The sequence below is a fragment of the Lampris incognitus genome, chromosome 9, assembly GCF_029633865.1.
Source record: "Lampris incognitus isolate fLamInc1 chromosome 9, fLamInc1.hap2, whole genome shotgun sequence".
NCBI lineage: Eukaryota > Metazoa > Chordata > Actinopteri > Lampriformes > Lampridae > Lampris > Lampris incognitus.
The window spans coordinates 58434233-58460339 of NC_079219.1; the positions used below are offsets into that span (position 1 = coordinate 58434233).

Genomic DNA, 26107 nt, shown 5'->3' on the forward strand with positions numbered 1-26107 from the left:
CGCCTCCCTTATTTATTCATTTATTTATTTCTGATTTCTCCCAATTTAGTGGCCAATCGCTCCCTATTCTAGTTCAAACACCCACCCTCGTACTGCATGCGTTCGCCAACTGCATCTCTCCGGCCGGCAGTCTCGAAGGAGACGCCTCGCCACTTCTGGAACCACTGCTCCCCCCCACACACACACACTCACACACACACACACACACACAGATGCATTCGTGTGATGAACACAAGCCGACTGCGCCCCCCTCCCGAAGACAGCGTTGCCAATTATTGCTGCTTCATCGAGTCCGGCCATATTCGGATCTAACGAGTCCGGGGCACGAACCCCGGTCCCCAGTGGGCAAATCGACACAAAGCCGATGCTTAGACCGCTACACCACCGCGGACCCCTGCTTCGCCTCCCTTGATAAAAAAAAAAAAACAATCAGAATTGAGCTCATTTCGTGTTGTCAAGGGAAATTCTGAAACTCCAACATCACGAGAAAAAGCTCAACGGAGGCCAGCCTCATCTTACTTTTCGACCAATCACAATTAAGCTTTTTTCACATTTCTAAGTAGTGTGGTAAATCGACTGTGTGCATAACTGTAGTCCACTGATTTGCAGTTTGTACTGAAGCAGTCATACCAGTTTCCTGTTTGTTGGCGTGTGCTATTGACGATGGCATATTTTTCGTGATGCCTGCAAGATTTACCATGGATAAATGTCAACCACATGCACACAACTGTCGACATTTATCCATGGTAACTCTTGCAGGCATCGCGAAAAATATGCCATCGTCAATAGCACACGCCTACAAACAGGAAACGGGTATGACCGCTGCAGTAGAACCCGGAAGTCATTGGACTAGTTATGCACTGTGTAGCCAGCTAAAGCTAGCTCAAAGGCATGCCTAGCAATGGAGTGGGATATACTGCAATACCTATTTGCCAATAAATCTTGGAGATTAAAATTTGAACACCAGCTACAAATAAAAAATAACGGAAGACCAACTCCTAAACTGAATATAATCCAGAAGACTGCAGGTGCAGGATCACCTGATAGTACTTAGAATGGCTGGCAGGCTCGGGAGCACTGGGAAAACGGTTTGGTTGGCCATGCACATGTTGTTTGACGAAGCAGACTCATCCTCGAGTAATAATCCTTGGATTTCAAACGGATTTGAAGACATGACGAATATGTCAAGAGCACAACACACGTGGGCAAGAAAGACTGACAAACCTTGCGACTATGTGTGTGTGTGTGTGTGTGTGTGTGTGTGTGTGTGTGTGTGTGTGTGCCTCCTCAGTGAAATCATCCACCAGCCGCTACTCTGTCTCACGGTGATCAAGAACTGGAGGTCGCAGCAGACATGTAACACTTGCTGATATAGAGGAAGTTAAATAAAGGAGTTGGGGGAGAAATCCAACATGGTGTTGCATTTCAATGTTTTAGTTCATCCCCCAGATTAATTATTTGGACTTCGGAGTTTCCGGCTCAGCTCTTCAATCTGTTTGACCAGGAACTGCTTGTCACGACCCTCCTGTAAACCCAAGACCCCAACAGTATCAGCAAGCCACATATGCCTACATCAGTGAAAACTCAGTGCTGTGTAACTTGTTATCCTAACAACGTGGTTTGATGGTAAAAGGCCGTAACTTACCAGTTTAAGCTGAGTTTTTAGCAGTTCAACACTTTTCCCATAGACGGAGGCTAAGGCTATGAAGTAACACAAAACCACACTGCAGGGGAGAGACAAGCTGTGATTTCACATCATCAGATCATACTGTAGAGAAATCAGGGGGCAATGGTGGTTCCCGGGCTGCCCCCCCCCCACACCCAAATTTGCTACATTGGTGTCAGAAGTAGGATGGTGAGACCGTGAGGCCATCAGAAGCGCGTGCGCCCAGAGGTGTGAGGGAGGTGGTATGCTGAAGCGCGGGGACACGCTTCTCGAAGGAGGGGGGTAGTGTAACGATTACAGATAAGTAGACTTCCTAGCCCTTGGCTAGGGGGTCTCGGACCCTTTAGTCGACTGGTTAACGTAGTCGCCCATGGTGTGGGAGACCCGGGTTCGTGTCCCGGCTGCAGTGGTTCCCGGGTTGCCCCCTGAATTCGCTACATTGGTACATACATATGGGAGACTACGTTCAGGTCGTAGTCTCCCATGGAGGCGTGGGTTCGAATCCCACTTCTGACACCAATGTAGCGAATTCGGGAGGCAGCCTGGGAACCGCCGCAGCCAGGACGCAAACCTGGATATCCCATACCATGGGCGACTACGTTAACCAGTCGACTAAAGGGTCCGAGACCCCCTAGCCAAGGGCTTGCGAGTCTACTAATCCGTGACTGTTACAATACAAGGATGGGAGGTATAAGACGATGTGATTTTCAGGAACAATACAGGTTACAATATACATAGTGCACCCAGATTTCTATACACAACAGAATAAGTAAAACCCAACTGGAAGCAAATCGTCACTCACCAAAAGAAGGCAAACAGAGGAATGGAGAATGCGTGGGAGCCGATGAAGAAGAGAAACTCCCGTGTAGTTTGAGAGAGGCTATAGAAGGAGGCTGGAACAACTGTCCACATAGTAGAGAACGAGCGGAACGGCCCACAGCTCATAGACGGATGGATCCTGAGATACGAGGGACCCAGACATAATTCAACATTTGCAAATAAAAAGCCAACAACCGTAACCATTTCTATTTTTCTGCTATTACCAATATTACAAGATTGGTAATAGCAGAAAACTGTACTAAAAAATGGTTGGGCACTCACTCAGACAGACTGTAGATCAAGACAAGCAAACCCAGGCTCCAGCCAATAAGTAGCACCACCAAGAAGGTGAAGGAGGTGGAGCGAAACGTTTTCATCGCAGGACGGCAGTTATTGAACAGTGTGATCTGGAGACGAGAGAGGAACGACTCATGAGATGGTTACAGAATAAAAATTGGGAAAAAACATAACTCAGCTTGTCATGTGACGTCTGTTTGGATGAGTTAGTTTCCTTTTCCATTTTGTTATCTCATTTTTGTTGTGAAATTTGTGAAATATACAAAGCCGTGGAGAGTACTTCCTTCCCCTGAGGACGACTGACTGCACTTGTGAAATGAACCTGCAGGCTCTGTTACAGTGATGGTGTGCGGCTCCACACATCTTCACCTTCTTGCAGTAGAAGAGGATCACAAACTTGACGGTGCTGATGAATGGCAGCAAAGGGCAAAACATAGCCCCCGTCCAGACCACCGTCTGACTGTACACCAGTGCGAGCACATTGGCGGGAACTAGGAACTCCTGGCGTCCCACCCACTGCACCAGCTTGCTGGACGAGCTGTCTACCACCAACCTGGCACGCAGACATAAATACAACTGTATTTAGATGGTTGAAAGTCTCGGCATGTCCAAAGTTAAATTACACTCTACTACTATTACTACTACTACTATTACTACTCTCGGCTGCTCCCGTTAGGGGTCGCCACAGCGGATCATCCGTCTCCATCTCTTCCTGTCCTCTGCATCTTCCTCTGTCACACCAGCCACCTGCATGTCCTCCCTCACCACATCCATAAACCTCCTCTTTGGCCTTCCTCTTCTCCTCTTCCCTGGCAGCTCCATATTCAGCATCCTTCTCCCAGTATACCCAGCATCTCTCCTCCACACATGTCCAAACCATCTCAATCTTGTCTCTCTTGCTTTGTCTCCAAACCGTCCAACCTGAGCGGTCCCTCTAATATAATCATTCCTAATCCTGTCCTTCTTCGTCACTCCCAGTGAAAATCTTATCATCTTCACCTCTGCCACCTCCAGCTCTGCCTCCTGTCTTTTCATCAATGCCACCGTCTCCAAACCATACATCATAGCTGGTCTCACAACCATCTTGTAAACCTTCCCTTTAACTCTTGCTGGTACCCTTCTGTCACAAATCACTCCTGACACTCTACTCCACCCACTCCACCCTGCCTGCCCTCTCTTCTTCACCTCTCTTCTGCCACTCCCTGTTACTTTGGACAGTTGACCCCAAATATTTAAACTCATGTGCCTTTGTCACCTCTACTCCTTGCATCCTCACCATTCCACTGTCCTCCCTCTCATTCACACATAGGTATTCCATCTTGCTCCTACTCACTTTCATTCCTCTTCTCTCCAGTGCATACCTCCACCTCTCCAGGCTCTCCTCAACCTGCACCCTACTCTCACGATAGATCACCATGTCATCCGCAAACATCATAGTCCACGGAGACTCCTGCCTGATCTTGTCCATCAACTTGTCCATCACCATTGCAAACAAGAAAGGGCTCAGAGCCAATCCTTGATGTAATCCCACCTCCACCTTGAACACATCTGTCATTCCAACCACACACCTCACCACTGTCACACTTCCCTCATACACATCCTGCACCACTCCTACATACTTCTCTGCCACTCCCGACTTCCTCATTCAATACCACACCTCCTCTCTCGGCACCCTGTCGTATGCTTTCTCTAAATCTACAAAGACACAATGTAACTCCTTCTGGCCTTCTCTATACTTCTCCATCAACATTCTAAAAGTAAACATCACATCTGTGGTGCTCTGTGGTGGCATGAAACCAAACTGCTGCTCGCAGATCATCACCTCTCCTCTTAACCTAGCTTCTATTACTCTTTCTCATATCTTCATGCTGTGGCTGATCAACTTTATACCTCTTGAGATAAGTTAAATTACACTCATAAATATACACACAAACATAGGTGTTTTAGTAAAGACTCAAGTGTTACATGGTAAGTCAATGATGAGAACACTATAAAAAGTTGTGGTTTTAGATTTCACTCAGGACAGACAGAACTTGGGCGTCCGGGTAGCATAGCGGTCTATTCCGTTGCCTACCAACACGGGGATCCTGGTTCGAATCCCCGTGTTACCTCCGGCTTGGTCGGGCGTCCCTACAGACACAACTGGCCGCGTCTGCAGGTGGGAAGCCAGATATGGGTATGTGTCCTGCTCGCTGCACTAGCGCCTCCTCTGGTCGGTTGGGGTGCCTGTTCGGGGGGGAGGGGGAACTGTGGGGAATAGCGTGATCCTCCCACATGCTTCGTCCCCTTGGTGAAACTCCTCACTGTCAGGTGAAAAGAAGCAGCTGGTGACTCCACATGTATCGGAAGAGACGTGTGGTAGTCTGCAGCCCTCCCCGGATCAGCAGAGGGGGGTGGAGCAGTGACCGGGACGGCTCAGAAGAGTGGGGTAATTGGCTAAGTACAACTGGGAGAAAAAGGGGGAAAAATCCAAAAAAAAAAAAAAAGGATAGAGAGAACTCGATTTGGCCCTGTCACAAAACATAGATTATCGGGGCTAAAACCCTGTAAATAAATGGGCCATTAGTACCACGCCCCAGGACCTACAGGGGGGGGGGCTAATTATTTGGCATATCCCGTGGTCAGTGTTGCTTAATGGAAGGACTGATGATGAATGGAAGAAAAGATTAACCTCATGTTTTGTACCTGCGCGGGAACTCCACCAGTATGAGGACAGCCACGGTTATGAGGAAGTCAAACAGCGTTAGCTTGTACATCTCCTGTCCGACCCGTGTTTCCCAGCACTGTATAAAGAGACACACGCACACAAGGTTAGTCATCATTGGATACGAGACAAATACAACAAATATCCATAAAATCCATTTCCTGTTTGCAGCAAATTGGAATTTGAAGTGTTGTCTTGTTGGCTGGATCAGCACCACTGACAGCATGGACCTTGTCAAAAGCCCTGATGAGCCAACAACGTGTCCAGCCTCAAGTCTAAAAGATCAGGGGTGGAGGTGGCTGAATGGCAGAGGCCACTGATGTTTATTCACGTGCACTGCTGAAGCCACAACGTGTTGTAATGTGCACGCATAAATAGACTCGCTAGCCCTCGGCTAATGGGTCGGACCCTTCGACCGGTTAACGTAGTCACCCGTGGTGCAGGAGACATGGGTTCGCGTCCCGGCTGTGCTGGTTTCCAGCTGCCCCCCTGAATTTGCTAAATTATAATTACCGGGAAGGCCTTGTGGTTGTACTGGCACAAGTCACACTTTCCTCGAGTGATGCCACCATCACAGGTGATCTGACTCCACAGGGAAAACAGGACGGCACCCAAACTGACCAGCCGCAGGAAAACTGACCTAAAAGAGGGACATGAGGGAAACACCTCTGAGGACATGTTCACTTGGAGTCTTGAGCTGAGCTTTAGGTTTAGGAATTCACCACCATTCTTTCATCACACGAAGAACTGTTCACTTTAAGTCTCATCAAACATGTCTTTTTCATACACAGATGCACTGACTCGAGGCTGTTTGAATCCCCTGAACACTTTCACCCTTATTTCTAATAAGACATTACTTTTGGTCTATTCATCATCTCTCTCTCTCTCTCTCTCTCTCTCTCTCTCTCTCTCTCTCTCTCTCTCTCTCTCTCTCTCTCTCTCTCTCTCTCTCTCTCTCTCTCTCTCTCTCTCTCTCTCTCTCTCTCTCTCTCTCTCTCTCTCTCTCTCTCTCTCTCTCTCTCTCTCTCTCTCTCTCTCTCTCTCTCTCTCTCTCTCTCTCTCTCTCTCTCTCTCTCTCTCTCTCTCTCTCTCTCTCTCTCTCTCTCTCTCTCTCTCTCTCTCTCTCTCTCTCTCTCTCTCTCTCTCTCTCTCTCTCACCTTAACAGTGCCACTATGATAGTGGTGCTGGGGGCATATCTCTCGAGCAGAGCGATCTGGTCGCACAGGAGAGGAACCAGGAAGTTCCCAGCGGTGATAACGATGGAGGGCAGGTACTCGAAGATCAAACCGAGGATTCCTTCCTCCCCGCTCCTGCTCTGTTTCCCCCAGACAGGACAGGACAAGACACAGGACTTCACTGAGAACACCAACAGGTCAATCAACACACACAACAGGCTGATGGGCGCAGAGTTCATTGGGGCATTGGGGCCTATATCCCAGCAGGCATCAGGCAGAAGGAAGGGAGGAGCCCTGGACAGGGTGGCAGCCCATCACAGGGCCAGCAGAGACACTGTTTAAACATAAGGACAACTTAGTCTCCAATTTACCTATCATGCATATCTTTGGACTAGGTCTGGGCAATCTTGACAAAATCAGTTATCACAAGACCTTTGAATACCCCGATATCAATTATGTAGCGATATTTTGGGGATGACTTCTGGTGCATTTATAAGATATTTACACACGCTGAACATTTTGAGAAATGCTCATTAGTAACATGGATATGACAATCCATCCATCCATTATCCAAACCGCTTATCCAATGTAGGGTCGCGGATGTTGGAGCCTACAGGCGGGGAGACACCCTGGACAGGCCGCCAGACCATCGCAGGGCCGGATATGATGATAAGTTTAGAAAATAATGTTAAGATCAAAGAAAGACACCATTGAAGTGACATCTCCACATTATCATAACCAAAATCCCACATGATACGTAGTCTCATATGCTGCAGACTACCACATGCCCCCTCCCATTCATGTGGAGTCGCCAGCCACTTCTTTTCACCTGACAGTGGTGAGGAGTTTCACCAAAGGGACGAAGCGTGTGGGAGGATCACGCTATTCCCCCCAGTTCTCCCTCCCACCTGAACAGGCGCCCTGACCGACCAGAGGAGGCGCTAGTACAGCGACCAGGACACATACCCTATTCCGGCTTCCCACCCGCAGACACAGCCAATTGTGTCTGTAGGGATGCCCGACCAAGCCGGGGGCAATATGGGGATTTGAACCGGCGATATTACATCAATATATTAACCAGCCCTACTTTGAACTGTTGCAGATGACCAGAGTAGCTGGAGGAAACTTATCCTAACATGCAAACTCCACACACAAGTTCCAGGCCTGAACCTCTGATGATGAAGCAAGAGTGCCAACCAATGAGCCGTCCCACTGCCTCAGATGCAGAGTGCTACGCATATGTTTCAATACAGAACGTAATTTAAAGACCACAGCTACAGGTCACCCATGGTAACAGTGTGCCCTTACTGACCTGGCTGAAGACAGTAGCCTGGACGATGCAATAGAAGGCTGCTGCGATGAGACTGAAAGCAACAAGACCCAGAAAACTGCGAAGTGAGTATACAAGTACTTTTTGAAGTAAGGTCAGAGAGGCTGCTTTTTTCTTTATCCTCTCCTCCTCCAGGTCCACCTGAACATCAGACAGAGAGAGAGAAGAGAGAGAGCTCAGTACATGAAACATATCCCTTATTCCGTTTCCTTATCGCCCTCCATCCTGCTAACTAGACTAGAACTGATCTCCTCTGACCTGTAGCTGGTAAAGGATGTTTTTCTGCTTCAGTTTGGTGGTTCTGTCTCCTAGGCAACTGTAGTCCCAGCCGGTTAACACTATCTTGCTGTAACTGCCGACAGCACTGCCTCCCGTTGCCACGGCAACACGGACCGCAGCCCCCATGCTGTCGAAGCAACCAGTGAGGGAGGGGAATACAGATGCAAGTTAGCTGGTCTGGGCCCCTGCTGTAGACCAGGGCTGGGTTTTTAAAATATCACCATGTTAACATCACTGAACGGATCACTTAGTGAGATACTGGAGAGCCTAAAACACACACAAACACATGGACACACGAGACTGTCCTCCGCCAAAAAACCACCCCATAGGTGGTTTGTACAAGCAGCTTATTACAACCTATAGTGAGGTTTTAAGCTACTTCCTCGCAGCCCTCCGTAATTATAATACGTCACTTCCCCTGTAACAATAAGCATCTCCTTCCATAAGCTATCATGAGAAGGAATATTAACAAAAGCAAAGTTTAACGTCACATAGCGGTTATAATGTCCACGCTAGCTGACTTGCTAACTTTTGGCTAACGTTAAGTTAGCTCTTATAACCTTATTCACAGTAAACATACTGCCAATAGCAATCTTACTTACTATACTAGATGGCAAAACAACACAAAAACACACTGACTACATATTCTATTGTTCTCACGTTGTTTTAAAAACCCACAATGCACAGAGGCGAAAAGCATCTGTGGCATATCTCCTGCCGCCAGTAGGGGCGCTAATTTAGGAACCGCTCCTGTGGGTCGTATTAAGAGGACAAATGACCTATGGGGTCGTTTTTTTTGGTGGAGGACAGTCTCTGTTATGCACACAGACACAGACACACACACAGACTACAGCCCTTTAAATTATGCTGGAATGACTCAACTGTGAATAGTTTGGGTGCTCTGCGACTGACCGTGCAATAATACAGACGAGACAGAAGGCGAAGTAGAAGACGGTGGTCAGCAGGTAGGCCAGGGGGATGTTGAAGGAGAAGCTGCTGTCTTCTACCATTGTGTTGTTGTAGTAGCCATAAAACAGGTAGGTGTACTCCATGATGCCCTGAACATTGGGGAAAAACAGGACCGCAGACAAGTTGTGATATGTGAATATATTGTACATTAGACTTGGATTTCAAGTGTTTAAATCTGTGGATGACTGCGGCCAGAGTAAGTAAGAATCCGGAGAGACAGGGGATCAGAGGTGTAAATGAGAAAGACCACAGCATCTAATGAGCAGGACAAAGAGGGGTAAATATCAATATTTTTGGGATTGTGATGGATTGCTTTTTTGCTCACCGTTCCTGAAAGAACATCGAGGAAGTAATTGTAGAACACCACCAAACCCTGAGGATTAGGATCATAAAACGTGCATTGTTCTGGACCTGAAAAACAACACACACACACAACTCATTAGGACTCCGCGTGCCCATTCTTGCCTCGCCGGCTGATGCTCAAGAGTTTTGGGGGGTTTTTTTGTTTGTTTTTTTGTTTGTTTTATTTGCTGTTGTTCCCTGTCTCCGAACACTAAGGTCATGTTGCTGTATCCAGATGTTAGGAACTTTAATCAAAGACTGTGCTTTGCGGAGAGACAGACAGCAGGGAAAGCAACACAGTGCTGGCATTTAAACTCAGGCTTATATGGCACAAACACAGCCGCGACATCACTGTCTAGACAAAATTCGTTTCCTCTCAAAAGATTTACAAAAATATATATCTAGAAGCATCAAGTGAAATTATTTGTTTGAAAATTATATAGCTGCAGTTTGAAAAAAAAACAAAAAACAGTAGGTAACTTTAGCCCTGAGCTGACCGTCGTTTTACAGAATGAACTCGCTATTATAGACATATTAAGTAATGAATTTCAGGCAATTAAAATAGATATTTAGTATAAAATAATTAATATAATATACACAATATATAATTATAATTATTAATACAATAATATAATTTGTATATTTATAATTAATTAGTATAAAGTAATTAAAATAAATATCCATCCAGCCATTATCTTGACCGCTTATCCTGCTCTCAGGGTCACAGGGATGCTGGAGCCTATTCCAGCAGTCACTGGGCGGCAGGCAGGGAGACATCCTGGACAGTATAATTAATAATTTATAATAATATAATTATAATCATTATTATTAATCATTATAATATAATTTATATATTCATAATTAACCAGTATAAAGTAATTAAAATAGATATATAGTATAGTATGTATAGAAGACGAAGGAGACAAAAATTGATTTTTAGTGTTTTGAAGTGAAACTACTTCAATGCACCCTTGAGCACCCTTTTTTCCCCCCATTGGATTTCTAAGGGGAAGTCCACAGCTGGCGCTTTTATTTCCCACCCATCCCTTAAAACACAGCATCCTCTCAGGCAGAGCTGTTGCCAGGATACCGCACCATTGAACTGTGAGGAGGCATCCTGGTGTAGGCAGACCAACACGTGTTGAATTAGAAACCAAGTGGAAGAGAATAGACAGGAATGCAGACAGGATATCACACCAGGTCAGTCAAATACCTTGAAAAACATCTTGGCCTTGAATGAACCCAATGCCTGTAATTCATTTCTGGGGGGCATTTTATTACCGGTGATGTTGACATGGCTGGTGTTGGTGAATCTGAACACAATGCTAGGGACGAGGACAAACCCAGCAATAGGCAAGAATGAGAAGAAATTGAGGATCACCAAGAAGCGCAGGAACAAGAAGTAAGACTGGACACCACCTCCAAAGTTTCCTGTTAAGGCAGAGATCCATGGTTTCAGTGGAAAAGAAGACTGTGTGTTCATCAGGATTTGTTGAACGCAGGACTTCAGTAACTGTATATTTGTACTTCTTGTGCTTAAATTATCCCACAGTATGGTGCTGCTCCTCCTATAATAGTCACTTAGAAATCTTACCTCCTATCTTGTTCAAGGATTTCCTCCACAGTGCAAAAAAGGACAGAAATCCTCTGGCGGTGTCTTTGGACCTGTGCAAGGATTTGGCCTTGCTCCGTTTCCAGGACTGCCAACTGGAGACCACGGGCACTTGCATTTGCTGCACATGCCTGTAATGGAGCCATGAAATCTTTTCCTTTTTTTGTTTCTCCAGAATAATTCCTCTAACATTTCTGCTTCGTTAAGAGAATACACAGTGAAGAGATAGGGACGTATGAGCAGCAACATGGTTTACACTCATGACACTGTAAACACGTGATGCTGATATGAAATGAGAGCACAGAGGCAGGAAGATGCTTCATCATTTGGTCTCATACCAGACAGCTCTTTTCAAGGCCATGGGCATAGGCAGGCTCCTGATGTCCGTGGGTGGTTCAGAGTCACCTTGGTCATCCTGCTCTGCGGGGCTGGAGCTCCAGTTGAACTGTGGGGGATTCTGATTGGACGGCACAGACACAACCCTCTGTAACCGTAGCGATAGCTGACCATCAGGACGACCATTTGCCCTGGCTTAAACGATGAAGGGACAGAAAACACAGACACAGACAGTGACAACAGGACTCAACTGTGCAGAGACAATTCAGTTTAGATAATCGATACGGGTTCGCATCCCAGCTGCCCCCCGAATTCGACACATACGGTTCCGACCCATTAGCCAGGGCTAGCGAGTCTAGTCATCCGTGGTCGTTGCGATCCGGGTTCGCGTCTCGGCTGCGGCGGTTCCTGGCTGCCCCCCGAATTCACTAGAATAGCCCACTTATAACTCTTATAACACACTTGTTAACACTGGCAGATGGTTTAAAAATATGAATAAACATCTTACAGTTTGTATAATAATTGTTAATAATGCCATTACGAGAAAAATACAAGGACACTTAAAAGCAAAACTAAATTAGAATTTAGGCCTGATGTTTCTTAAGCTGGAGGTTAAGATTAGACACAAAGGCCTAAAGGTTAAGGTCAGGGCAAATATTTTGGTCTAGTCTGGTGAAATGTAGATGCAACAGTCCAAAGCGCCTTAGTAAGACCATTATTAATATCTTCTCTTTTTTTTTGGTCCCCCCCCCTTTTTTTTTGTCCCCAATTGTACTTGGCCGATTACCCCACTCTTCCGAGCCGTCCCAGTCACTGTTCTGCCCCCTCTGCCGATCCGGGGAGGGCTGCAGACTACCACATGCCTCCTCCGATACACGTGGAGTCGCCAGCCGCTTCTTTTCACCTGACAGTGAGGAGTTTCACCAGGGGGACGTAGCATGTGGGAGGATCACACTATTGCCCCCAGTTCTCCCTCCTCCCTGAACAAGCGCCCCGACCGACCAGATGAGGCACTAGTGCAGCGACCAGGACACATACCCACATCCAGCTTTCGACCCACAGACATGGCCAATTGTGTCTGTAGGGACGCCCGACCAAGCTGGAGGTAACACGGGGATTCGAACCGGCGATCCCCGTGTTGCTAGGCAACAGAATAGATTAGTAATATCTTTAATCCGTCTGCCAATGTTAACAAGTGTGTCATACGAGCCTATAAGTGCACTATTGCTAATTTATTCACCACTATTTGCATCTGTTCATTATAAATCCATATCCATAATTGGTATCCTTGATATCCAACAAGCACAAAGGGTCCAAGTTTGTAATTGAACGTGCAAAGATAATTCAGATGGTTAGACTGAGAAAACCACTTGTTATCTTAGTCACTTGTCATTTACAAGCAACTAAAAGGACAGGTGAGAAAACAAACCACAGCTTACCTGACACAGCAGAGCCTCGTCTTTGCAGCTCACTTGCCATTTCTGCAATGTAAAAAGGACCCGACCAGTCTTACGGGACTGTGCTTGGTAACATCCAACACATCGGCACCGCCAAAGCCAGACCAAACATGACGGCTTCTAGTAAGGAAACGATGCAAACCAGGAATCTCTCCCTCTCTCCCTCCCTATGGACTTTGCACCCAGTATAAATGACCACACAGGTACTTCCTTGTACACTTAACCCATTAGTAACAAGGTGGTTACCATCAACATATGACTCAATTCTTTTTTATCTTCTTTTTTTGGGGGGAGGGGGTTTCTCTGTTTTTCTCCCCAATTGCACTTGGCAGATTACCCCACTCTGAGCCGTCCCAGTCGCTGCTCCATCCCCTCTGCTGATCCGGGGAGGGGAGGGCTGCAGACTACCACGCCTCCTCCCATACATGTGGAGTCGCCAGCCGCTTCTTTTCACCTGACAGTGAGGAGTTTCACCAGGGGGACGTAGCACTTGGGAGGATCACGCTACCCCCCCCCCCAATCGCGTTTGCCACGCTCCGCCAGAAGTGAGAGGCGGGAAATAAACTACAATGTATCAGATTCATCGCCAGATTCATTTTCACTGGGAGTGACGAAGGACAGGATTAGGAACGAGTATATTAGAGGGACAGCTCAGGTTGGATGGTTTGGAGACAAAGCAACAGAGGCAAAATTGAGATGGTTTGGACATGTGTGGAGGAGAGATGCTGGGTATACTGGGAGAAGGATGCTGAACATGGAGCTAACTGGGAAGAGGAAGGCCAAAGAGGAGGTTTATGGATGTGGTGAGTGAGGACATGCAGGTGGCTGGTGTGACAGAGGAAGATGAAGAGGACAGGAAGAGATGGAAACGGATGATCGGCTGTGGCGCCCCCTAACGGGAGCAGCAGAAAGTAGTAGCAGTAGTAGTAGTAGTACCAGATTCCTCGCAAGTGCATGGACACTGTATACATTACATAACTTACCATCATCCCTGTTTTCCTCAACACGCACACTCAGTCTGTATAGTTAGCATTAACAGTTATCTACACAGGTTCAAATAGATAGCTAGCTAGCTACGTAGTGTACCTTAGCGAAATAAAATAAAATCAAGAACCGCGTGACGACGTATACGTTACAAATTCACTGTAAACGGCTAGCTAACGTCAGCTAACGTAACATCACATTTGTAACGTTAGCTAAGCTTATCGACAGCTATGCTAACTAGCTAGATAATCAACGGTAGCTATGAAAACTCACCCTCCTGACCAAAGGCCTTGTCCTTTTGTCGAAACAACGAAGTTCGTCAGTGTGTTCTGAATTTGCCGCCCTGTCTCTCGGGAGGTTAGCTAGGCTAGCTAGCGCCATAGCAACGAAGTACGCCCGGCGAGATTTCGCATCTCTTCCGTCCGTGGCTGTACCCCGTCTAGCCACAACCGGCGATATCCCCTGCGCGCATCGATGACGCAGACTGACGCAAAATGACGCACGACGCCGCGTTTCTCTGACCAATCGGAGGTCTGCATTGATTTTTGGTACCCGCTCCTGCCTTTTCGGAACCTCGACAAAGGTGGTACCGAGTGGTAAGTTCCCAAAATGCCGGTACTTTCCAGTAACGGAAAACGAAAAAAGGGCGAGTCGAGTCGAGTCGAGCCGGTACCATGTAGTGGAAAAGGGGCATGTAGAACCTGATAATGTAATAAATCCCCGATAATGTAAAAACCCTGATAATGTCATAAAAATGCACTTGAGGCCATTGAAAATGCAATAAAACCTGATAATGTAATAACTTCCTGATAATGTAATTAATCCCCCGATAATGTAAAAACCCTGATAATGTAAAAACCCTGATAATGTAATAACCCTGATATTGTAATAACCCTGATAATGTAAAAACCCTGATGATGTAATAACCCTGATAATGTAATAACCCTGATAATGTAAAAACCCTGATGATGTAATAACCCTGATAATGTACTAACCGGATAATGTAATAACCCTGATAATGTAAAAACCCTGATGATGTAAAAACCCTGATAATGTAATAAACCCTGATAATGTAATAACCCTGATAATGTAAAAATCCTGAAAATGTAATAACCCGATAATGTAATAACTTCCTGATAATGTAATAAAAAACGCACTTGAGGCCACTGAAAATGCAATAAAACCTGATAATGTAATAACTTCCTGATAATGTAATAAAGTGCATTTCCCGATAATGTAATAAACTATATCATAGCTAACCCTAAACCCTAATAACGTCCCGTTAATGTAACACATTATTACATTATTGGTAAAAAGTTTATTACATTATTGGGAAATGCACTTTATTACATTATCAGGAAGTTATGACATTATCAGGTTTTACTGCATTTTCAATGGACTCAAGAGCAGATTTTTATTACATTATCGGGGTTATTACATTATTGGGAATTTATTACATTATCAGGTTCTACAGGGCATTAAGTAAACCTTAAAATAATGACCAGGACTTCACATTTGTGAGGAAATGATGTATTCTGTATGCACCACTGTTAAATGCAGGGCATGTTACCATCATCACGGCATGTGAAACAGACAAACACAAAAAACGAGAGGTCGGTTCCACGCGATAACAAAACTATTATTCACAATGATCACTTACTGCAACGATAAAATAAAGAAATAAAACCTAGAAAATGTTTATCTTTATCTTCAGGGCTGGGGTTTGGCACGTGGGGGGGGGAGGGGTTACAACGAAAACAAAAACCATAAAATCATTTCCATTATTTTCAAATCCAGATTCCTGCAAATAAAGCTGCACAGCACGACTGGGGGGGGCAATAAAACAGAGAACTAGTTACAACACAGGGTAAAGTAGTTGCGAGTGGAAAAGGGCTCACAACAGGCGACCAGGTTGCACAACGACTCTTTCCCAACGACAATAGTTGTGCAGCGTTGTTCAGGAGTACGTTCGGTAACCTTTAGATGTGGAGTCGAACTCGCGACAAACGCGTGTCAAATGTTTGGTCCTTGATGGCAGAACAGACACTTTGGCAGTGAACGGGTTGCGATTATGTTTCAGACAACACCTTCTCTCTCCCTCGTTTCTTTTTTTTGGGGGGGGGGGTGTTTTTCTCCCAAATCCAATTACCCCACTCTTCCCAGTCGCTGCTCCAGCCGATCCGGGGAGGGCTGCAGACTACCACATGTCCTCCAACCCTCTATACCAGGGTTTCTCAACCGGGGGTCCGCGGACCCCTAGTGGTCCGTGGTGTAATTGCAAAGGGTCCGTGAAAATAAAATATCTTTTAAAAAAAAAGATCCTATGACATTTATAGAAATAGGATTATTTTACTCAAATGTGACCGAGACCTTTATCTACCTAAACTATAAAGGGTAACAGGACTTTTTTCTCTAATTACATCTGTTTCACAAGTGTAATTTATTGTATTTTAATCAGAGATCTCGCTCCTGTTTGCATTGTTAAAAAGTTACTGCATAAAAATTCTGTTGTGACATATATCTGAAAGTTACTGAATACATATTCTGTTTTGTTACACATATCTGGAAGTTACTGAATACATATTCTGCTGTGTTACATATATCTGAAAGTTACTGAATACATATTCTGTGTTGTTACATATATCTGAAAGTTACTGAATACATATTCTGTTTTGTTACACATATCTGGAAGTTACTGAATACATATTCTGTTGTGTTACATATATCTGAAAGTTACTGCATAAGAATTCTGTTTTGTTAACTATATCTAAGTTACAGCTGAAAGCTCTTATTTTTGCCCCAAAGAGTGAATAAATGCTATAATGCAATTTAAAATGCAGTTTCTACTGTTTCTATCAAATTGCAACCCCCCTCCCCCAAGATCAGGTGGAGGGGTCCTCAGGGTAGATCAAAAACACGCAGGGGGTCCAGGACCCCAAAAAGGTGGAGAACCACTGCTCTATACGACCCACAGGAGCGTTTCCTAAATTAGCGCCCCCTACCGGCGCCAGGAGATATGCCACAAATACTTTTCGCCCCTGTGCATTGTGGGTTTTTATCTACTTGTTGCCATCCTTCTTACAACGCCTAGCAGACAGGCTGATGAAGGTAAGCAGTCAGTAAATAGTGATAAAAACAATGTGAGAACAACAGAATATGTAGTCAGTGCGTTTTAGTGTTGTTTCGCTGGCTAGTATAGTAACTAACATTGCTATTGGCAGCGCGACCGACAACTATAGGTCGTTAATAAGCTGCTTGTTCAAACGACCTATGGGGTCGTTTTTTGGTGGACAGCCGCTTCTTTTCACCTGACAAGTGAGGAGTTTCACCAGGGGGACGTAGCATGTGGGAGGATCACGCTATTCCTCCCAGTTCTCCCCCCCGAACAGGCGCCCCGACCGACCGACGAGAGGAGGCGCTAGTGCAGCGACCAGGACACGTACCCACATCCGGCTTCCCACCTGCAGACACGGCCAATTGTGTCTGTAGGGGACGCCCCGACCAAGCCGGAGGTAACAGGGGGATTCGAACCGGCGATCCCCGTGTTGGTAGGCAACGGAATAGACCGCCACACCACCCGGACGCCCCACAACACCCTCTTTACAGCAGTGTTTCTCAACCCAGTCCTCAAGGACCCCCTATCCTGCAGATTTTCATGGTAACCCTGCATAGGTAGCCCTGCTTATACTTACTCGACCAATCATCTCGCAGCACTTAATTATGCAAGGTGTGCAACGTCTGACAAACTTCATTGCTGATTGGTTGAATAACTACAAACAGGTACCTATTCAGGGTTGCAAAGAAAATATGCAGGATAGGGGGTCCTTGAGGACTGGGTTGAGAAACACTGCTGTACAGTACAGTACAGTACAGTACATCACTCTGCATATCTTCTCGAGGATGGCATTTGAGATTGTACAAATGACAGAAGACACGACAGCAAAGGAAAAGAACATTATACACCAACAACAGAGACCAGACTCAACTCACCGAACAATGAGCGACAGTACGGGAACACAGACAGATTCAAGGTTATTCAAATCAAATCTGTAGTTGCATTTTTTCCCCCAAATTAAGACAATAAATAATGCCATTTGGGACCTGACATCGCCCTCGCAACATCCTGTCTGCTTCTTGTAATCTCATTTACATACGTGTATTGCGCCTTGCTGTTTGTGCACGAGGCTTAAAAGCCTCTGCTGATAATTAGCGCTGCGTTATTTATCTATTTTGTATAGCCATAGTTATTACCATTTTGGTCTCCATGTCCAGTTAATGTAGAATAGCAAATTCAAAGATTTGAAGGTTTCACTTTGACTTTCTGCTGCAGCTGAAAATAGCTGGCAAGTCGATATAAGATGCCAAAGGTAAAATCAAATACATTTGTATATCAAATTGTTGCTACAAATAAATGTGATTCATAAATATGTTTACAGTATCTTACAAAACCGAGAGCAGCCCAACTGGTACGGGAACAACAGAAAAAGTTGCCCTGCACATATTATGATAAACCATTCACGCCACACCTTCTCCCATCTATCAAAAAATGAACACTTGACATATCTATATATCTATATATTCATTCATTCATCCATTATCCGAGCCGCTTATCCTGCTCTCAGGGCTGCGGGGATGCTGGAGCCTATCCCAGCAGTCACTGGGCAGCAGGCAGGGAGACACCCTGGACAGGTCGCCAGGCCATCACAGGGCCGACATATATATATATATATATATACACACACACACACTCACACCTAGGGACAATCTAGTACGGCCGATTCACCTGACCTGCAGGTCTTTGGACAGTGGGAAGAAACCGGAGCACCCGGAGGAAACCCACGCAGACACGGGGAGAACATGCAAACTCCACCACACAGCACAGAGGACGACCCGGGACGACCCCCAAGGTTAGACTACCCCGGGGCTCGAACCCAGGACCTTCTTGCTGCGAGGCAACCGTGCTAACCACTGCACCACCGTGTATATGTACGTATATAGCGTTTTTTGCCCCCGGAAACTGTCAATGGTGTTGATATAAAATTGCTCAACAAATGAGGAGCGGAATATCATCATATCATGATATATATATATGTGTGTGTGTGTATATATATATATATATATATATATATATATATATATATGTATATATATATATATCCAGTAATTCAAGTAATTCTTCAATGGACAGTACAAGCCTGTTTCATGCCATAAGCAATCATTAGCTGTCAAAGGTCATCTAAAGGTCATTGTCGTCTATATATATATAGATAGATATATAGATATGTGCATGTCAACTGTTGGAATGTTGGTTTGGTTATGACATTCAGTCAATCAAGTCGATTCTTACTGCCTTGTTTCAAGAAGTTTCAAGTTTAGTGGCCATCCTACACCATCCTGCTTTTTCTTCGGCAGTATGTCGATATTTCTATTTTAGGTAAAATCCCCATTTGACCTCTAAGAAAGTTTAAAAACATTTTAATGTGTAAACTGGACTTGGAAAAAAAACCCTCATAAATACTGCACAGGCTAACAGACGTATGTGGAAGAGGAATGACCTGCACGCTGTTCGCTGGCACACACTACAACAATAACATTCAGTGAGCTCAGACGTTCCCTCTCCAATGCTGTGAATATATGTACACATATTTACATGTGCGGCTTATAACCAAATATCGCTGAAGTCAGCCGTCACTGGGTTTTCCATATCATACCGATACGCACCAGGAGTCAAATGAGGTTTCTAATCAAAGACAGCAAAAAATTTCAGAAAATGCAAAGTAGCCAAGTGTTGCCCTACTTACAGTAAATAGCACAACACTCTGCAACTGGAATCCTCACCGGACCTGTTTCACACTGGCAGCCAGTATGGATGAGTGACAGCTCAATGAATTTTGCAAACTGTATTCTTACACTAACGTTTCACCAAAAACCCTACTATCTGACAGATAAAATTTACTCTTTCTTTTCATTAATTTCCTCTTTTGTCTTATCTGCCTTGTCTCCCGCTGTCCTCCCCTCCTTTTCCCCTCTCTTCCCTTCTCTTTTCCCTCCCCTGAGTACCTTGGCCAGTATTATGAAGCCAATGGCAATGACATGCATGACGAAGTAGATGGACATCCAGTAATTGACGGTGTCGCTGGCCTTCAGCAGAACAAACCCCATACACATGTAATCGTAGGCCCTCATCTTCAGGAACCAGTGGACCCAGTCAAACACGTTCTGTCCCTGGGGGCCAAGTTTGGATCGGACAGAGGCCTCCATGGCAGACTCGGCTGCTATGCACAGGGGGATGGTGAGGAAAGACAAGTAGTAGCCAGCATGGAGTCCATGCCAGTAGGCACTGATGAACATGGTCCAGCCAGCCCTGAGGGTAAGGGATGATCACAAGTCGGACACAGTGAAATTTAGCAATAAGTTAAGACAAGATAAGATCTTGTATTTCTGGACAAGCCCTTTTTTCCCATTAAAATGTCCCCCCCCCCCCCAAGCAATGTGTATCATGCTGTTGGATTGATTTATCTCATCCATACTGCTGTTAATTCTTTACCATATCTCATACCTGAGAGTGTAGGCTTTGAAGGGGGAGTTGGGGTAGATGTAGTGATGTAGCCACCACTGCACAGTCATGTTCCAGTAGCGCATGCCGTGTCGGACCTTCACGCAGAAGTCAGTGTTGTAGCAGTCAATGTTCTGGATGGTTCTGAAGTCATATGCCACCGGGATGTTCGGGTCAGGGCTGGTCACAAGGAATGAAAAGGTTTCAACAACCCAACACATACGCAGACAAAGGCAGGAGCATCTTCTTTGTTTATAGCGGTAAAACTTGGCGACATGGTACCTATAGTTAACAGTGGGTCCTCCCCCGGGTTTGGCCAACGCCCCCTCTGGGTAGCCGCCTAACCCTGCACTGATACAACCGGCCTCCGCGCCGCACCACGCTGCATAGAAACGCATCCTAAATACAAAGAACACCACCATCATGTAGAACAACCTGGGGAAAGAGTGAGAGAGAGACAGAAAAGAACAGAAACGTGTTATTCATCCCCGTCTCCATCGATGATGTTCCCTGTAGATACATCATTTGGGTAAACCTGCAATTCACCATTTGTAAAAGAATGATTGGCAGAACAATCTATCAAACAGTGCTTAGTGCCCCTCTACTTCCTCCAATATTAAGCTCCAACACTACACTGAGATCAACAAAGAGCCGCTTTTCTGTAGTGCACAATAATACCAGATTAGCTGATGGACACAGCTAAGGCTAAAATAAATGGTAAAAAGATGTTGCTGGAGGAACCTGTATACATATCCACGCTATCCCTACGTGTTTGGTTGCCTCTTGGGGTTAATTTGCAGAGGCGGATAACAACAGAGTTCCTCTTGAAAGTTTGTCAGACAAAGGAACAATTACTAAGGGGTTCAAGAAATTTTGCAAAGTGTGAGTGGCTGCTGAATCAATCAGCCAAAAACAAGGGGAAAAAATCAAGCAGCTACTAACAGCAACTGCTTTGGTACAGTGGGCAGATTAAACATACCTGAAGAAAAAGTGGTGCTCCAGGAACTCATCTGTGCGGACGTAAGCCAGGGGGAAGACAGAGTTCACCGACAGGAATAGAGCCCCATAGAGAGGCACCAGCTTTAGCCGCTGCAAGCAAGGGACCCAGCCAGGCAGGGTCAGTGGGTTGGGCTGCCTGAGCCAATCCACAAAGGTTTGGAAGCGGAAAAACGGGCCTTCAGGGAAACGAAGGGATGAGATAAAGGGATGAAGACAGCATTGAGAGGAGACAATTATAAAAGAGCGGGGATAATAGGGATTACAGTGGGCAATATCAACACAAAAAGGGACAGTAGGGGACAACGCGGTGCATAACAAGACAGGAAGCGGTCGGATGGTTAAAAGGGAAAAGGCAGAAAGAAAAGGCAGAGGAATCACAAAAAAATCTCAACTAATTTCAGTGATAGTGAAAACATATACGGACTCACACAATATTCAACAAGTGGCAGGAAGTGAGACAGAGAAAGACCAGAGTTAAAATGGATGCAAACGCAAAATTCACATCAAACAACACGCAGGAAAAATGAGAGAACCATCTGTTAACTTTACATATCTGACAGTGGGAAGATGCAGTGGACACACCTGAGTAGACTTACCTGTCATGATGCCCACATAGCAGTAGCTGTAAGACAAAATATCATAAAGTGATGGCTCTTGAGTAAGGCCGCCAATGACAGGGGACTTGGAAAAAGAGGTCACTTCCTTTTTCTTCTCTAGGTGGTAACTGTGCACCTCATTGGCTAGACTCACCATCTGAGTGGAAAACAAAAAAGAAACATCAACGTGAACCTGTATATCGGCACATGCACAAAGAACGCATGTGTGTGAGAAATCATTACAAAGAGATTATGTTCTGTTAGAATAGATTTTTTTTTAATGACTACTCTATTTATCCATTGTTGTGTGTCTTTGTGTGACCTTGGCCTCCTCTGTACCTTAAGGGTGAGGATCAGCTGGATGGCATTGGCAAATGGTGTCGGTGTTGGCAGACCGAACCACGTCACCAGCCGGAAGAAGAGGAGGTAGAGGAAGGTCCAGCCAAGAGTGAGTGCCGGGGAAGTCCTGGTAGAGGGCGGGACAGGGTGAGATGAGCAGTCTAACGTAACCAATCGTCATCGATCATGACCACATTTAAGAAACCTCAAACAGGATGCTTATAAGACAGAGTGACACGAAAAGAGAAAAACGAAGAGACAGAGAGAGAGACAGAGAGAGACGAGAAGGAGATGTTGCAAACACTGTTATGGTAAATCATGTTCATAATAGTTTGGATGTTTGCTTCTCACCGCCAGCTGGTCTTTATGATTATCCATGTTCCAATCACTGTGACTAGAGAGTGGAGTGTGTGGATCTGGCAGGCTGCTATGGTAACGGAGAGGCCTACCAGCAGAGCTGCCCCCTGCTTCACAGGAGGACCTGTAGAAACATCATGAAAGGAGTGAAGTGCATAAAGATGGTAACCTACTGTTCATATTGTCCTACAAGGCATTCCAGTGTTGACATGTGCAATATTTCAGTGGAACGTTTTTTATAAATATTGCTGTGTGAGATCAGCCAAAATACCTTAATGACCTCAAATATGACAGCTACATACAGACAGGTGACAAATTAAAGGAAAAATCAACACAAAGTGCCTTAGTAAGGTGTTGAGCCACAACGAGCCTCCATCCAGAACAGCTTCAGTGCTCCTTGTCGTAGATTCTACAAGTCTCTGAACTCTACTGGAGGGATGGACACCCATTCTCCCAGAAGATGTTCCCTCATTTGGTGTTTTGAGGATGGTGGTGGAGAGCGCTGTCTCACACGTCGGTCCAAAATCTCCCATAGGTGTTCAACTGGGTTGAGATGTGGTGACTGTGAAGGCCATGGCATATGATTTCCATCATCTTCATCCTTATCAAACCATTCAGTGACACCTCATGCTCTATCAATGGGGGCATTGTCATCCTGGAAGAGACTGCCCCCATCAGGATAGAGATGTCTCATCGCAGGATAAAGGTGATCACTCAGAATAACTTTGTATTGATTTGCAGCGACCCTTCCCTCTAAGGGGACGAGTGAACCCAAACCAAGCCAGGAAAATGTCCCCCACAGCGTAACCGAGCCCTCGGACCCCCTCACTGTAGGGGTCAAGCATTCAGATTTTTTCTTTCATTTGTCACCTATCTGTATCTCACTCATTGTAGAGAGATCTAACTAAAAACAAAAAGTTACAGCAACCCCTTAAAATTATGTAGGCATACAAGTCTGTCAGCTGACCTTTTCCAAAATATATTCAAACATCAAATTCCTTTTTTATGCTAAGCAGCATCGGATCACGAGATAGGGCCAGGCCATGTTTAAGTAGGAAAATATCTCCTAGTCTCCTTGTTATATGAAAACCTGAGCTGACCCAAAACACTCACTTAGATAACGGAAGAGGAATCCAATAGGGATAGAGGCAGTGAGAATCCCCAGGTAGACCAGTTCATCAGGAGACATCTCTCTGCTGGCAAAGGAATGAAGAGAACCTTTCAAACCACACATTAATAAGACATTCATGAAAAAAAGCATTAGTCACATCCATAAATCTGAATTAATCCAAAGTACAGAACCTGTATGACAACAATATGCTACACAACATCTCCAAATGTTTTAAGGTTTGCAAAGGTGAAACCCATTTGGTTGTATGGCTGTCAAGCTGATTTCATGCCAGCTGAAGATGAGAAGTTAGCTGTCTCGATCAGCCCATGTTTAGTTTAGCTCTTCAAATAGGCTAGTTCTAAAAACATTCACCCTGACCAGTAAGGCAGACTAGAACCAAAGTTAACTAGCATTTAAAAATGTGTGGCGTTCCCAAAATATAGTTGCATAAGACCCCTTCTCTTTTTCAAAACGACTGACAGGTGTGGTGGACAGAACTTTTTTTTTTTTACCATTCATTTCATTGAATAAGCTGAATTGTGGGCTGTATAAAACTTAAAAAAAAATTAAAACTGAAACTTGTCTTCTCAATGTAAAGCCATAACAAAAGGCATCTGGTAATCCTAACCAGTTACCAGCCAGTTCACTGGCAATGCGGATATGTTGAAATTGTCAGCCCTGGTTTTGGTGTTTCGCCATATTTACAATCTAGATGCAGTTTATGAAGTTATATGAATGAAAAGACCACACTCAGTGTAGAGCAGTGGTTCTCAACCTTTTTGGGATCCTGGACCCCCTGCGTATTTTTGATCTACCCTGAGGACCCCTCCACCTGATCTTGGGGGAGGGGGGGTTGCAATTTGATAGAAACAGTAGAAACTGCATTTTAAATTGCATTATAGCGTTTATTCACTCTTTGGGGCAAAAATAAGAGCTTTCAGTTGTAACTTGGATATAGTAAAAACAGAATTCTTATGCAGTAACTTTCAGATATGTGTAACAAAACAGAATTCTTATGCCGTAACTTTCAGATATATGTAACAAAACAGAATATGTATTCAGTAACTTTCAGATATATGTAACAACAGCATTCTTATGCAGTAACTTTTAACAATGCAAACGGGAGCGAGATCTTATTAAAATACAATAAATTACACTTGTGAAACAGATGCAATTAGAGAAAAAAGTCCTGTTACCCTTTATAGTTTAGGTAGATAAAGGTCTCAGTCACATTTGAGTAAAATAATCCTATTTCTGTAAATGTCATAGGATCTTTTTTTTAAAAGATATTTTATTTTCGCGGACCCTTGCAATTACACCACTGACCACTAGGGGTCCGCGGACCCTCGGTTGAGAAACACTGGAGAGGACATGACATGTATTGTTTCTAGGTCGGGCAACACAGTCTTGAGTGTATTGTTAAACTGTTTGTGTCAAATATGATCTTACATCCCCATGGCCAAGTTAACCGAATCCTCAGTGAGAAGCTTAACCCAGATGTGCCCCCTTATAGAATGAGATGACCACTGACCGGAACCGTCTACTCGTAAAACCGTCCAAGTGAGGCGCCACTAGCTAGCAGGATTACGACACACGAGGTTTGTCACATTCTCGGCGCTCGGCCGGATGGGCTGATATTAACGTTCCGGAGACGCGTATTCACGGCATAACGGGGCAAATCCGGCGAGTTAGTGGAGGCGTTTAACAGTACTTACATCCATAAAATGACCACGGCAGTAAAATAAAGCTCCGCTAAGCTTGCGCTCGCTAGCTACCGAGCGCTCTCCGGCCACTTCCGGGATTCACTGACTCCGCCCACGGGCGGCTCGTGTCAACCAGAAACGGTTCTAGACTTCCAGGGGCGCGGACGATCCCATGGCAACCGTGCTGCCGGCCTGGTCGCGCGACCGCCCCTTCAGCAAAAACCTTCGCGATCCAACGAGGGGCGTTTTTTTTGGCAGCTATCTCCTATGCACATCATTTATGATATTTCATAAAGTCGAATCGGCTCATCTGGACAGCTTAGTGGGAGAGATCACTAGTTTCTCCCACTAAACTCTGCGTCCGGATGAGCTGATGAGATTTCTGGGCCTCGAGATAATCAAGTAAAAGATTTAAATCAATCATTCCCCTTATTGCCTCAGTTCCCAAACTACCACAACTGATCGGACCATCCTC

General features: G+C 45.1%; 2 protein-coding genes across 3 annotated transcripts; both read right to left on the bottom strand.

Annotated features, from left to right (window-relative positions):
* Positions 1–774: 774 nt before the first annotated feature.
* On the bottom strand, positions 775–13009 carry tmc4 (transmembrane channel-like 4). The gene is made up of 16 exons (XM_056287051.1): positions 12970–13009; positions 11533–11725; positions 11177–11325; positions 10864–11013; positions 9566–9651; positions 9184–9329; positions 8251–8398; positions 7975–8133; positions 6645–6802; positions 6000–6126; positions 5468–5565; positions 3152–3335; positions 2768–2892; positions 2469–2624; positions 1646–1724; positions 775–1525 (listed from the first exon to the last, which is right to left on the bottom strand). Exons 1-16 carry the CDS (start codon positions 13007–13009, stop codon positions 1451–1453), a joined length of 2073 nt encoding a protein of 690 aa, XP_056143026.1. The 3' UTR covers positions 775–1450.
* A 6137-nt stretch (positions 13010–19146) lies between these two features.
* Positions 19147–26088, bottom strand: mboat7 (membrane bound O-acyltransferase domain containing 7). 2 transcript variants are annotated; one of them, XM_056285722.1, is made up of 9 exons: positions 25645–26088; positions 23932–24014; positions 22813–22942; positions 22462–22588; positions 22123–22279; positions 21507–21702; positions 20810–20962; positions 20531–20707; positions 19147–20335 (listed from the first exon to the last, which is right to left on the bottom strand). In XM_056285722.1, exons 2-9 carry the CDS (start codon positions 24005–24007, stop codon positions 19924–19926), a joined length of 1428 nt encoding a protein of 475 aa, XP_056141697.1. In that variant the 5' UTR covers positions 24008–24014; positions 25645–26088; the 3' UTR covers positions 19147–19923. The 2 variants fall into 2 exon arrangements, with proteins under 2 accessions (XP_056141697.1, XP_056141695.1); XM_056285720.1 differs by having other exon boundaries at positions 23932–24036.
* Between the last annotated feature and the right edge of the window lie 19 nt (positions 26089–26107).

Excerpts from the sequence above, each read along its gene's own strand:
- tmc4 (XM_056287051.1), bottom strand. The coding sequence starts at position 13,009 with ATGGCAAGTGAGCTGCAAAGACGAGGCTCTGCTGTGTCAG. Across the intron at positions 9,330-9,565 it reads TCGATGTTCTTTCAGGAACG|GGCATCATGGAGTACACCTA; the intron begins GTGAGCAAAAAA and ends CCCAATGTTCAG. Across the intron at positions 2,893-3,151 it reads TCCTCTTCTACTGCAAGAAG|ATCACACTGTTCAATAACTG; the intron begins GTGAAGATGTGT and ends TCTCGTCTCCAG.
- mboat7 (XM_056285722.1), bottom strand. The coding sequence starts at position 24,007 with ATGTCTCCTGATGAACTGGTCTACCTGGGGATTCTCACTGCCTCTATC. Across the intron at positions 22,589-22,812 it reads ATCATAAAGACCAGCTGGCG|GACTTCCCCGGCACTCACTC; the intron begins GTGAGAAGCAAA and ends GCCCTCTACCAG. Across the intron at positions 20,336-20,530 it reads TTCAAAGCCTACACTCTCAG|GGCTGGCTGGACCATGTTCA; the intron begins GTATGAGATATG and ends CCTTACCCTCAG.